This window comes from Anopheles merus, chromosome 3L, assembly GCF_017562075.2.
Source record: "Anopheles merus strain MAF chromosome 3L, AmerM5.1, whole genome shotgun sequence".
NCBI lineage: Eukaryota > Metazoa > Arthropoda > Insecta > Diptera > Culicidae > Anopheles > Anopheles merus.
The window spans coordinates 16,048,567-16,063,063 of record NC_054085.1 but is presented as its reverse complement, the minus strand read 5'-3'; the positions used below and the strand labels follow the sequence as shown (position 1 = coordinate 16,063,063).

Genomic DNA, 14,497 nt, shown 5'->3' with positions numbered 1-14,497 from the left:
TTTGGTCATAGAAAAGAAGGTTAAATGGTTGCGTTATCAACAGTGCTCCTGCCGAAATCCGCCAATATAATCTGGCTACACTGGTCCGCAGGGCAAAAGCTCACTCGAAAGGTCAATAACCGTCGCAAAACGTCAAAAACGACCGTCGCCAGCGCCTCGAAATCGTTGCGAGTTTCGCTCGCTGGCGACGTCGCTTTGCAGTACATGCGACGTCGGTTTTGACGTTTTGCGACGGTTTTGCGACGGTGGCCGCCAAAAAGCTCGCCCTGTGGGCAAAGTGACCAGAAATATCGATGTATATATATATTTAGGGTTTGAAGGAAAAAATCTCAATTTTTTAATCATTGAACTATAAAACTCAGCCAAACAATCAAATCAAGCTAAATAATCCAGCGAAAATCTAATGACAGCACGTACGATTAAATCGTATCCAATGGAGCACTGCTGCGGCCCTAAGGGCGGTGGCAACGCTAATCGGATGCGATTTTATCGGACGAGATTTATATGGGATTTGACAGATAACGTCGGACGACGAAATCGCACGTCCGACGTTATCTGTCAAATCCCATATAAATCACGTCCGATAAAATCGCATCCGATGAGCGTTGCCACCGCCCTAAGCGGTCACGTCCCAAGCGCCACAGATTAAGCTTAAACGACTGGAAAATTGAATATCCATATAAAAAAATGAAAGCTCAACAGCTTCATTGGTTTGATCAATAGATGGCGTATTACAACTCATCATTATATTGCTATCCTGTTCTTGCAATGTGTTTCGACAAGTTTCATCTTATCATGACCTATATAGCCTTCTAACTTTCTGAGCAAAAATCTATATGAATGGTCGTGTGGTCAGATACGTGGGTATCAACACCAACGACCATTACTCAAATCTCACTTGCTTTCAGTACTGGTGGCATCCGTTGGAGTTTAGTATTTAAACAATCGTATCGCCGTTCTAGTTCTAGCGATGCATAACTTCAATGCGAAACCATACAACAGTACAGAGGAAATGAGAAAGCTCTCCTCCAAGCGAGGAAGCTCCACAGGTTGGGTATCCCACAAACAGATGGCGCCACCAGCTTTTTTGCTATTTTTAGAATGCATGAGTCGTTTGCCGTCTGCTAAACGAAGTCTTTCTATATTCCGTTTAGGTAGAGAATTTGAGGCGTTTAGAAGGCGTTTAGTGGTCGTTTAGTGGATTTGTGGCACTTGGGGTGGAGCCCCAAGAAAAAGAACTTGTCACCACTGAGAAAAAATGTGCATCTTAGTCCTTCTTTGGCTTAGAATTCCCAGTACAATGTTCACATCGACACTTCAGAAAGACCTTCATTTGTGTAACCGCTGAACCAAATCTAATCCATATCCCAGATAAAGGATGCATATTCTCGTGCGATGGAACTTTGATTTTGCGCATTAGTACTCAACCCCCCCCCCTCCCGCTTAACACTTCTTTTGCTTTTACTTTTTTTAACTCAGTTAAGTTTCGAATTTTAAGCTACCGAAAACTACCGATACAATTTTGATGCGCCTACCGAAAACTGCCAAAATAATCTGGCCACACTGGGAGCAAATCCGACCGTCGACAATCTGTCAAAAGACCGTTCATCAGTAGGGGAAAAAAGCAAGAAAAAAAAAGATCAAGATGGGTTTGGTGGTGATGAGAGGTGAAAAATAGTCAATCGTACGATACACCCTTATCCTCGCGAAAAGACCAAGCCCAAAACACAAAGCGCAAACCGTGCTACCCGCTACCCGAATGTGCTCCACCGCTCGCTTGTAGTCGAAGCGAACGCCGTACCCGGATTGCCCCGACCCAGGACCCAGCACGACCAACTGCACACGCACACGATGGCCGCGAGGGAACGGGAAACCCAACTGTCCCGGATCAAGCAGTTCTTTCGCATGTCCAAGCCGGGCAGTGGTAAGTGTGGATACAGTGCTCCAGCGAACCCCGGCATACGCCCGGTAGTTGCTAGCTGATTGTCTTCCCTCTCCCTTTCTTTCCAGTGTCAAGCTCGCGACATGATTTACCGATCTCGCCGGAGCTGGAGCGCGAGCTGCGGCCGGAAACGCCCGTCACGCAGCGGTGCAAGGCGCTGCGCGACTTTGGCGACCAGGTGCTGACGTCCCGGCTCGAGCCGGACGCGGTCCAGTCGCTGTGGGAGCTGACGAAGGATCTGCTCGTCGGCAACAAGCTGATGGAGCAGCGCCAGTGTGCCCTCGCCTTCTACTGCCGGCTGATCCAGGGCCAGTACGACCGGCTGGGGCTGATGCGGGCCCAGTTCTATCGCGTGATCGAAAGCCACAGCGAGCCGGAGGACATCTCGTACCGGCTGGAGATGCTGAAGCTGCTGACCGAGACGGGGAAGAACATTCAGCACTTCGAGAAGGAGATCGGTGCGTTCCTGCTCGACTGGATCAAGCCGATCCACGAGGCCGGCCTGATCGATTCGCTGCTCGAGCTGATCGTCAACCTGATCAAGTACAATGCGGCCAGCCTGGAGCCCAAGTTTCTGGTCGGCGTCGTGTCGTACATCTTCGACATGACGTGCAACAAGCAGGAAACGAACACGATCCTGCTCTGTCTGTCCGTGCTCGATTGCTTCATCTGCTACGCGATCATACCGAACGAGTCGCTCACGCTGTTCATCATCATCCTGTGCCGGATGGTCAACCAGGAGGCGTACTGTCAGCACTCGTGGAAGATTATGAAGAATCTCTTCGGGACGGCGCTCGGGCACGCCACGCTGCTGACCATGTGCAACATACTGAACAATCCGGCCTTCCACCAGGACGATGCGTTGCTGCGCGGTGCCATCTTTCACACGAACGTCGGCCTGTGGGGCATCAGCGTCGTGCCGATACTGCACTGTTCGCCGTCGCTCGTGCTGACCAGCTTTTGGAACGTAAGTATCCCCCAAATACATCCACACCACCACACACAAACATCAGGTTTATTTTGTGGTTTGCCGAAACGTTTGCAGGCACTGAAAAGTAGACACGTGATCGTGACGTACGAGGTGATACTGAGCATGAACCGGCTGATACAAAAGTCGGGCAACGAGCTGAACGAACCGACGTGGGACATTATCTGCGACATCATGACGGAGATTTCGCACAATCTCGCCATACACCGGCTGCCGGCCGACCATACCGTGGTGACGCACTTTCACGAAACGCTCAACATGGTGGAGCAGCTGCTGCAGCAGGGCACGCTGAACGCCGACCCGGAGAAGGTGTACGGGCTGATCGAGCACGTGTCGGCCGAGCGGCCGGAAGCGTCCGTCAAGCAGCTGATCGACTATCGGGCGAGCAAAATATCGGCCACCCGGTCGGAGTGGCTGAAGCAGCTGTGCCAGTTTATGGACCGGTTCTACCGCATGAAGAGCAGCAACGTGCGCATCTACGCGGTGCAGGCGCTGGAGCGCATCATGACCGCCAACCGGGCGGCGTACGAGGACGAAATACTGGAGCGCATCGTGATCGTGCATCTCGGCACGGTACCGCTCGAGAAGGATCCGGAGGTGCGGAAGGCGGTCGCGCGGACGCTGATCGAGTTTACCATTCACTGCGAGACGAAGCGGTGCATCGAGCTGCTGGAGATTGTGGAGAAGCTGCTGCAGCGCCCGTACGAGGAGAATCAGGTGGTGCGGTCGGAGCAGGAAGCGGAAGATATCATCCTGCTGGTGGACGGGCTGATACGGCTGTTCATCGTGAAGCTGTACCGGTTGCCGTCGCTGCACGCGATCCGCGTGTACAGCATGCTGATCGGGCTGCTCGAGCAGCACTACCAGCGGCCGCACGTGCTCGCGAACGTGGTGACGATCCGGTACCGGATCTTCGCCTGGATGATGAAGGCTCGGGCGAACGGTTCGTTCCACATCGGCTATCCCGATCCGGAGGATGGGAATCGGGTGCGCTTTTCGCACTACCTCGGGCTTGAGGGGCCGTACCAGCACCAGAGCTTGCAGCCGCAACCGTACCTCTCGAGCCAGTCGACGAGCCAGCTGAATCTGACCGGCGCCGGCGGGTCGGAGGCGGGCTCGAAGGCGATGGATCGCATCCCGGCCACCAATCTGACCACGATCTCGATCAAGCGCGGCTGCCAGGTGATTGTGCTGTGCCTGAAGGAGGAGAAGGACTGGGAGGTGATACAGCTGGTGCTGACCGAGCTGCCGAGCGTGATGCAGAACAAGGCGCTGATCCAGGGCAACGATGTGGACTCGCTCGCCCGCACCCTGTACCGCATGTACACGGACAAGATGCAGCTGGAGAAGCTGCAGGTGTCGGCGAACGTGGCGCCGAAGATGTCCGACTACATGGAGCTGATCCTGCCCGCCCTGTCCAGCCTGGCGATGTACCACCAGCATCTGGACACGAACACGCAGAAGAACATTATCGACGCGCTGAAGCAGGGGCTGATCTCGCGCCGGCCGCACGAGTGCATCCGCATGCTGACGATACTGCTGCTCGAGATGCCGGAGCAGCTGATGCCGAAGATGGCCGACTTGCTGCTGGAGCTGAGCAAGATGACGGGCACGAAGATGGTGGCGCTGCCGGTGCTCGAGTTCCTCTCCACGCTTATTCTCGTGCCGAGTTTTCGGTTCGGCAACTTTACGATGCGCACGTACATGTGCGTGATGGCGATGTCGCTGCCGTTTACGAATCCGTTCCGCTACGACCACTACACCGTGTCGCTGGCGCACTACGTCGTGGCGGCGTGGTTCATCAAGTGCAAGCTGCCGATGCGCCACCAGCTGGTCAAGTTCATCGTGCAAGGGCTCGAGTCGTACGTGCACGTGCCGTTCCAGGACGGGTCGCGCTCGTTCTCGCAGGTGAACGAGGATTCGTCTGAGCGCAAGCGTAGCTCCAGCCTGACCGAGCAGAGCTCGCGCCGTCGTGATCGCATCCAGCAGCAAGCACAGCAGCAAAAGCAATCCCAGCAGCAGCAGCAGCAACAGCAGGGCCAACAATCGAGCCATCGGGCGGGTGTCGCGTCATCCAATGCGTCCGGGTCAACGGCATCGATTGCGCAATCCTCCACCGCGCTGCCCTCGCAGAAGGTATACTCAATTTCACCGCTCAACGACGACATGTACCGGTTCCACTGCGAGCTGGCCGACACGTGCGTCGATTTTATGGTGCGCCACACGTTCTCGCCCTGCTCCGGCATCTCGAAGCGGCTGCCGTCGGCCGAGTTTCTGCTGTCCGGCGGCCAATCGATGACCTGGCTGGTCGGGCACGATCTGATCACCATCACGACGAGCGGCTGCTCGGGTGTCACCTTCCGGAATGGGCTGTGCGATCGGTGCCATCAGTACTGTCAGTCGGCGGGAACGGCATCCAACGGTCCGGGCGATCAGAGCAAACTGATGGCCCCTTATCAGCACCACCAGCAGCAGCACCACCATCAACACCAACAACATCATCACCATGCGTTGCTCTCGAAATCGAACAGCAGTGCGAGTACCGCGACCACCACCACGACGGTCGGCGGTGGGCAACCGTTGTCCCCGGAGCCACCGTTCAGCAGTGCCTCGTCCGGCAAAGACTCGGGCCTGTCCGGCATTGGGCTGGGTGGCGGCGGGGACGGTGCCCTCAGTGCCGCCGGCAACGGGCTCCCGCTAACGCTGGCCACCGCTTCGTCGTCGAATAAAAGGTATACCAAAGCCAGTTTGCAACACAGTAGGTAAGATCGATAGTTTGTTGTTGTGTTTGTTGTCGTGCGGAGGGGGCTGGGAAGCTGCGCTTTCCCACTTCCCCGCGTACGTTCTGTTGTTCGAACGCCCACCACCACCACCACCCATCACTAGTCCTACGATTCGGATCATCATCAACTGCATGCAAGTATTTTAGCTCCCGATTAGGCCCGAATTTGGCTCCTCCACGCGCTCAGCATCGATCCCAATAGACAACGGGTACAAATCTCGTCTGTGAGGAATAGTTTAACGGAAAGTTATGGAAAATGTGTTCTTAAATTGATTAGCGATCATAAAAGGTAAGGGAGAAATGTAGGCTTTGTGAATGTAATTGAGTTTTAACGGCGCGTTTATCAGGCGAGTGTGTAGTGCCGTTAAGAAGTCTTTGGTCTGCAACGACCACGATCGTGGGTTCAAATCTAATTCCGGCTGTATGTGATAAACATATTTTCGAGGTTTTGTGGCAACCTTTGACCATGGTTGTGTTGGAGGGACTTATCGTCCTTGATTGACGATATGTTTAAACTTGGTTTTTAAATGTTGAGTTTTTGTATTTGTAGAAGTTGAAAAATCATTATAACGTTCAAAAAAGAGGTACTTCTTCAGATTTAACAATATCAAAGCAAATCTTTTCAAAACAAGAACTTTGTATGTTAGTAATCAAAATTTGCTTTTAATTTTACCTTTCCTGATCATTACTCATTGTTTTAACAAATGTTCATTATTTTCCACTTAAGAGCGAGCCACTCTAATCATTGTTTTGCTCCGTTTCGTTTCCGGTTTTGCAGTGCAAATGAATCGGACAGCACCGATCTGACGACGTCCAGCTCGACCTCGTCCTCGACCGCGGCCACGCCGTACCCCACGGCACCCCACTCGGCCCACGGCGGGCCTATGGTGGCCGCCAACGCCGCCGCCGCCAGCAATCGCTTCTTCCGCCAGGGCTCGCAGGAAGGCTACTCGTCCGGTTCGCTCGAGGCACTGTCACGGCGCGGAAGCAACCCCGACTCAGCCGACCCTACCATCGGCGGTCCCGGTGGCATGATGGGCCCGGTCGGGGGGGAGCTACAGCTGCAGCGCACCAGCTCACTGGTCGCTCCGCGTGCACCGCCCGGCCTGATGGCCACGATCGGCAACCGGTTGATTCTACCGCAGCAGCTGAGCAGCTCGCTGGCGGGCGGTGTCGGTGGTGGTGGTTCTTCCTCCTCGTCGGGCATCGGGTTCGACCGGCCGGTACAGCCGTGTGCCTGCGTGTGCACGGGCTGGGCGGAAGTGTGCGTACGCCGACCGACCGGCTTTACGTCGTGGATCACGCGCATCCAGAGCCAGGTTTCGCACGACATTCTCGGTGGCGACGTGTCGCTGCAGGATTTAACGTCGCTCTTTTCGCCCAGCGTGGGAGGCGGTGTGATTGGGCCGGACTATATGACGCTCGGCACGGGCGGACATCCTTCGTACAGTGGCGATGGGCTGACACCGTTCGGCAGCAGTGCGGACATTCCGTCCGCGACGATGGTTGATCGAATTGCTGCTGCTGCTGCTGCTGCCCCGGAGAGTGAGCTACAGCCGTCGACTGTGGGCAGCTCGGAGCTGCTAAATCCGGTTCCAGCACCGGCTCCGACTGTCCAGCCCCGTGCAAAAGTGTCCATCTCGGACGAAGTGTTTGAAATGGTGAAGAAAACCGAATCGAAGAAGAAACCCTCGGTGGAGGAAGAGCACGAGCAGAGCGAGGACGAGGAGCTGCGGAACGTACTCGCCGGTGGTGGTGGTGGTGTGGATCCATCGCTTAGTGGTGGCGGTTCGGGTCCGATAAACATTCCCGGCAAGCAGTCGAGCGCCGCGGGCGCCCTTGCGTCCGACGACGACGCCAGCCACTCGGACGACGACGACGATGAGGAGGATGGGGAGGAGGATGGAAGCGATGAGAATGGCCGGAAGCATGGCAATGATGAGGTGATGTTTGATGATACCGATGGTCGCACCCGGAAACCGGTCCGGCGGGTCAACTCCAGCCCCGAGATGCGTACGAAGTGGAACAGTCAGTTTTTGAGCAAAGCGAAGGAAAGCGCCGGACAGCAGCACCAGCAGCATCAGCAGATGGACTCAACCGCCATTGTAACGGCGGGTGCGGGAGACCCGGCGGTGGTAGCGACGACTTCTGTGGTTTCCGCCGGCTTAGGACAGACCGTGGAAACGGGCGTGATGGAGAAGAAAAAGTCCACCTACGGCAAGGGCGTTAGCTGCGAGGCGATTCCGGAGGAAATTGCTGGCTCTACTCCGCCTCCCCCAACGGCCCTGCGCATGCAGAGCGACCCACAAACCACGGCAGTACCACCGCCACCGACCGTCCGTGGCACGGTCACGGCCAAACATCAGGCCGAGTTCGGTGCGACCAAAGCGACCGCCATCACGACCTCCCTGCCCGAGTCGAACACGCTCGAACCGATACCGGCTTCGCTGGTGGCCCCGCGCAAACAACACTCTGCCGACGATGCCACGCTAGCCGCCCGTCCCGACGGCTCCTCGACCGAAGTCATCAACACGCTGCAGCAAGGCTCGATCGCCGCCCTGCCGAGTGGCGCCATGATTGCACCGATCGCGATGCATCCGATCACGCAAACGTCGTCCTCGTCCGCGCTCAGCCTCAAGCTGCCGATGGAGAAGGTGACGAGCAAGCCGCCCCAGTCGCCGGTCCCACTCTCACCGCGGCTGATCGCCCGCAACACCACCAACCTGAAGCAATCGAGCTCGGGGACCGCGTCGCCCTCCTTCCCGGCGATGGGTATGGGTGGTGCCGGCTCGATCGGGATCGGCAGCGGGCTGCTCGGGATGGGCAGCGGCGGGAACGATAATGACAATCTGCCCCGCGGTCGCTCCAAAACCATCTCGACCGTGCGGGAGCACTACACGCGCGACGCCTCGAAGTGGAGCGCCGCGAACGTGTCGCGCATGCGCAACGAGCACATCAACCGGACGGTCGTCAGCCCGAGCTTTGTGTTTCTGCAGCTGTACCACCATGGCCAGTTCGGCAGTGAGTGCCCGCTGCTGCTGGACAAGGATCCGGAGAAGGCGATCGCACTGCTCGATCTGATACCGCCGTTCGAGATGCACAAGATCGGCGTGCTGTACGTGGGCCCCGGGCAGGCGGGCAACGAGTCGGAGATACTGAAGAACCGGTACGGCAGCCTGCGGTACGCGGAGTTTCTCAGCAGCCTCGGCACGCTGGTCGCGATCAAGGACGCCAAAGAGAAGAACATCTTCATCGATCTCGAAAGCAACGGCAAGGACGGTGCGTTCACGTACATCTACCAGGACGATATCGTGCAGCTGACGTTTCACGTCGCGACGCTGATGCCGAACAAGCGGCAGGACCCGCACTGCAACGAGAAGAAGAAGCACATCGGGAACGATTTCGTCACGATCGTGTACAACGAGAGCGGCGAGGAGTACGACCTGAAAACGATTCGAGTAGGTGTATGGGCATCGGAAGGTGTTTTTCAACATCATCTTACTAACTTGAGTTTCGTACACAGGGTCAGTACAATTACGCCTGCGTAATTGTGGAGCCAATCGAGCTGAACAGTAACCGCGTGTTTATCCGGTCGAAGGACGACATCGCACAGCACGTGACGCGCGAAACGAAGATCGTCTCGGACCATACGGCACCGCTGCTCGCCCGTCAGATGGCACTGCACGCGAACGTGAGTAGCGTTAGAGACACCGTTTGAGCTAGTTTTTGGGTTTAAGGGCGCGAAATAACGTTCAATTTCCCTTTTTTGAAACAGTTGGCTTCCCTGGTCGCTCAGTCGCTCAAGACGAAAAACTCCAGCCCGTACGCCTCGAACTGGCTGGAGCGGTTGCGCAAGATCAAAAACATCCGCTCCCGGTACGGCCAGCAGCAGGATGATCAGCGGCAGACGCAGCAACAGCAGCAGCAGCAACAATCGCTACAGCAGGGCGGCGGCGGTTCGGCCAACGATCTCAGCTCGGCCGCCAGCAGCTCCAACAGCGGCATCAGCTACCGGGTGGACGATTTCTCCAAGTACACCGTTTGAGCGATGGGCGATGGATGGATGATCCTCGCGCAAACAGTTTGTTATGTTGTTTTCCTTCCCTCTTTTTGTTTCTTCTATTGTTTTTTTCTCTCTCTATATTTCCCCCTTACTGCACTTTGTGTGACCCTTCATTATCCGCAATACGTGGTTACCCCAAGGGTGGTCCAGTTCCAAGGGGGAGGTTCCGCCTTCCGCCAAAAACACAAAACAAAGTAAGGGAAAAACCCATTCACGCTTTAACTTTTTACATTTGCTAGCGTGTCTGATTTGTTACATCATGCAAGAAGGGGCTGCGCAATTGGCTTGCAAACAACGCTAAAACACGAGGCGATCGTGCCGTGTGTGTGTGTGTGTGAGTGTGTGGTCCGTGTTAAGGAAGTGGCCGAAACGGATCATTATGTTATGTGCTTGAAGCAACTCCCTACCCGCGCTTTTTACTATCCTCGTGCTTCTTATCCGTGTGAATGCGGGCCTTGTGTGTGTACCAAGAGATTATTTCTGGGACGTCTCCAATTACCGGGAGAGCAGGAGAGGGGGTCAACAGCATAAAGACCCGCCTTCCCTCTGCCACTTTGCTTCCCTCTCTGTGTGGGTGATCGCGAGCGAGAGAAGAGCGAGTGAAGCGAAAGCACTGGCACGACTGCAGCTGATGACATAATATCAATAATGTTTGCATACTTGTTATCGTACAAATAATAAAGAATATATATATTAAAAATTAAACCTTAGAGGGGCGGAAGCGGAAGCGGAATCACGGAAGAAGGTGTGCGCCAAAAGTATTGAGAAAACAGGCTCCACGACGATTGTTTCTGTGTTAGGAAGCAAATTTGTAATTTAATACAAACAATGAAATACTTCGTGATAGTACAACACTTTACCCTTCAATGTAAGAGATTATTATACACGTTAAGCTTAAATGCCTACACTATTTCCTATGCTGCAATTATACCGTCAGCAATGGTTCGTTGAAATGTGGAATCAATTACTGGATCGCAAAGGTTCATGATTCTTTCAGGGTCCAGAATACATCCAAGTACAATTGTACGATCGGAATAAAACCAGGAGCTGTATGAGTTCTTGATCGGTTCCAGGTCCGGTATATGTTTGATATCAGTTTCAGGACCGGTATGGGTTCGTGATCTGTTCCTGTACCATCTTCTTTTTCTTCTATTTGGCGTAAACGTCCTATGAGGACATGCCGGCCTATACAACAGGCTTTTAAGATTTTATTCAATACCCCGTAGCCGGATAGTCAGTCCTTACTACGGGGGGACGGTCCAATCCGGACTTGAACCCATTACGGGCGTGTTATTGAGTCGTTCGAGTTGACGAATGTACCACGGGACCGCCCTGAATCCAACCAATTCCTGGACCAATATGAGTTCAATATCAGTTATTGAACTGGTATGAGGTTCTGATCGTTTTCTGAACATCTTCGATATGGCTACAGTATCTGTTCCAGATCCAATATGAGTTCAGTATTAGTTCCAGGACCGGTATGTGTTCGAGATCTGCTCCTGGACCATCTTCTTCTACTTCTATTTGGCGTAAACGTCATGGCATGCCGGCATATACAGGCTTTCAAGACTTTATTCAATACCCCGTAGCCGGATAGTCAAGTCCTTACTACGGGGGGACGGTCCCATTCCGGGCTTGAACCCATTACGAGCGTATTTTTGAGTCGTTCGAGTTGACGAATGTACCACGGGACCGCCCTTGACCCATGAGGTTCTGATCGTTTTCTGAACATCTTCGATATGGCTTCAGTATCTGTTCCAGATCCACTATTGCTTTGGTATTAATTCCAGGATTGGTATGGGTTTGTGATCTCTTCCTGGACCGGTATGGGTTCAATATCAGTTCTAGAACCGGTATAAGGTGTTAATCGATTATAGGCCTGGTATGGGTTCTGCATCTGTTCTAGAACTGATATGGGTCCGGTTTTAGTTCCAGGATCGGTATGGGTTCGTGATTGGTTCTAGGACCTGATTTACTTCAGATTCATTGCCAGTGCCTCTATGTGTTCGTGATCAGTTCCAGAACCGGATGCATCCAGTATAAGTTCCTGGACCTTTTAGAGTTTCATGATCCGCTCGCTGGATCGGTATAGGTTCGTGACTGGTTCTAGGACCAGAATTCGTTATCAGTTCTAGGACACTTATGGGTTCATTATCATCTCCAGAGCCAGCACGGATGTAATATCAGTTCCTAGACCAATTCATAACCGACATGCACTCAGTAATAGTACTTGAACTACTAAGAGTACAATATTAGTTCCTGGATCGGCAAAGCTTTAGTATCAGTTCCTGGTTCGATATGGGACTAAGATCAAATAAGGGATCACCCTTAAGGGTTCGTGAACAGTTCCAGCATCGATATGGGTTCAATATCAGCTCCAGGATCGGTATGATTTCGTGATTGGTTGTGGTGGGTTTCAGGTCCAGTTCTAGGATTTAGTATCAGTTTATGTATTTATGCACAGTTCCAAGACCCGTCTCGGTCCAGTATCACTTCCAAGACCGGTATGAGTTCAGTAACAGTTCTAGGACTGGTATCAGTTCCAGGGCCGAAGTGGGTTCGTGATCAGTTTCAGGACCGATATGGGCTTCAGCATCAGTTCCAGGACCGTTATGATTCAAGATTAGTATCAAAACTGGTATGGATTCATGTAACATGTAACTGGGAAAATTTAACTAGCCTATTCCAAAAAGCTCCTACGCATTGAACACTGTTCACAGTAAAAGACTAGAGTTCAGAACTCAATTTCGATATTGCACTTAACCCACCGTCAATCTGGGTTTACGTCCAGATTTTAATTTATTACATCGCATGGTCCGACAATTAACCCAACTTCGGACTGCCCTCAGGGCAACCAAACCACACACACAACACACATACGGAGAGCAATTAATCAACCTCAGCGCACATGAAGTGAGAAAGGGGTTTCAGCGGGACAACAACGTTTTTCAATTTACCAACGGACAGCTCGCTTTCGATGTATCATTAGTTTTAATGTTCACCCCATTGCTCTTGGGACGATCTAGACTTATCTAGCAATTGCACAAATTCAGGTTGAAATTGAAATGTGTCCCCTCCCAACCGTATTGGGTTGTCGATGTGTGTCTCCCTAAACCATACACCCCTAACGGTATCACACACAGAAGCACACAGAAGCAATCGAACCTAGCAATTAAATGGTGGCCTTTCAAACGTAACTGCAACAATTTTGGTCCCACCCATGTGCACCATGTGTCATTTTTAATATCCAATGCCCGCCTATCGGTGCAATCGTCTGTTGGATGTAATTACACCACCCGGCGCCACCAAAGGACACTATTTGATTCCCTTAATTTCGGTTCGATTGTATCGAGAGTGGAAGAAACAACACCACTCAAATCGAACAGTCCCGCTCGACAGGATGTGCCGGTTGCTGGTCCGCTTGACGGTGGTCCTCGCCTCCGTGGTGGTGGCCCCCTTGCAAGCCACCATGGTGTACGGGCGCTGTCCGTTTCTCAAAACGACCGCCTTCGAGCCGTACCTGATCCGCCCGTTCGAGGGCAATCGCGGTGAAATTCTTTACTTCTCCAACGTGCGCTTCGAGGTGCTGCTCACGCACCGGTACGAGATCGAGGAGCATTACGTGTCGAAGTACGCGATCGTGCTCGAGCACAAGGAGCACTGCTTTCAGCCGTTCCAGCTGCAGGCGCGCGGGACACAGCTGCCGGCGGCGACCGGTGGTTCCGTGACGGCCATTAACACCACCATCCTGGCAGTGCACGAGAAGGACTATCTGTTTGCGTTCTCGTGCGTCCAGGCCGGCCACAACAAGCTGGAGTACGTGTGGATCTTTGGCCGGGCGGGACGGTTTGGCATCGGGATGGAGCGGGTAGGGAAGATGTTCGGGGCGCTGCTGGCCAACACGAGCACGGAGCTGAAGGATTTGCGGCGCACGCACCACGAGCTACCGTTCTGTACGAGCATTCTGTGGCCGGCGGTGTTTTACGGTGTCGGTGGTGCGTTGATGCTGATCGTGCTGACGGCTGGGATTGTGTGCTGGAAGAAGCACAAGCAGATCATGCATCTACGCCGACAGTCCTGTGCCGAGTGTGAGTATCCCAGCGGGGAGGAGTTGGACATGGAGGAGCGGATCGGGCGGGATATTACATCGGCGAAGACGATCGCCATCATGAATGGGGTTATCATGTAACGAGGATGGGAGTTGAATAAATTGGGTATTTTATGTATTACAAAATAGTTCACAAAAAACATTGGGGATTTAAAAAATAATTTGAAGGTTTTTATTCTCATGTTAATATTCATAAAGAAAATACCAAAACCGAATAAACATAAACATCTCATTGCGTGTAATCACCGCGCCGTTTAGTTTACTCGCGCATTGCCTGCTTTCGATCACCATGCGCGCTCACCGTAGGCGCATTGTAAATACGCGCGAATGTTTACCGTACGCGAAAGGCCCCGGACCGGTGTGTGAATGGGCGACGCGCACACTTGGGCAGACGAGGGGGTTGTTGTGGCGGGGGTGGTGGGTCTCTCTTGAGAAGATTTCAGCAGTCACGCCGTGGTCCCCCGCTCTGCGCAAACAGCTTCACTCAGCTTCACCGCGCTAGCCCTTTAGTAGCCGCGCCTGGTACCGCCATATTGTTGCGGTGTGTTGGTATAGTGCATGCCAGCGCGCACGATCAGCGGTAGAAACGTAGAAAAATGGAAGAATCCCAACGG

The 14,497-nt window shown here is 53.5% G+C and overlaps 1 protein-coding gene across 2 annotated transcripts; it reads left to right on the top strand.

The window, feature by feature from the left end:
* The first annotated feature begins 1,596 nt into the window (after positions 1-1,596).
* On the top strand, positions 1,597-10,480 carry LOC121598681 (tuberin). 2 transcript variants are annotated; one of them, XM_041925873.1, is made up of 6 exons: positions 1,597-1,924; positions 2,011-2,909; positions 2,988-5,662; positions 6,491-9,170; positions 9,236-9,403; positions 9,488-10,480. In XM_041925873.1, exons 1-6 carry the CDS (start codon positions 1,852-1,854, stop codon positions 9,755-9,757), a joined length of 6,765 nt encoding a protein of 2,254 aa, XP_041781807.1. In that variant the 5' UTR covers positions 1,597-1,851; the 3' UTR covers positions 9,758-10,480. The 2 variants fall into 2 exon arrangements, with proteins under 2 accessions (XP_041781807.1, XP_041781806.1); XM_041925872.1 differs by having other exon boundaries at positions 2,988-5,692.
* Positions 10,481-14,497: the final 4,017 nt, after the last annotated feature.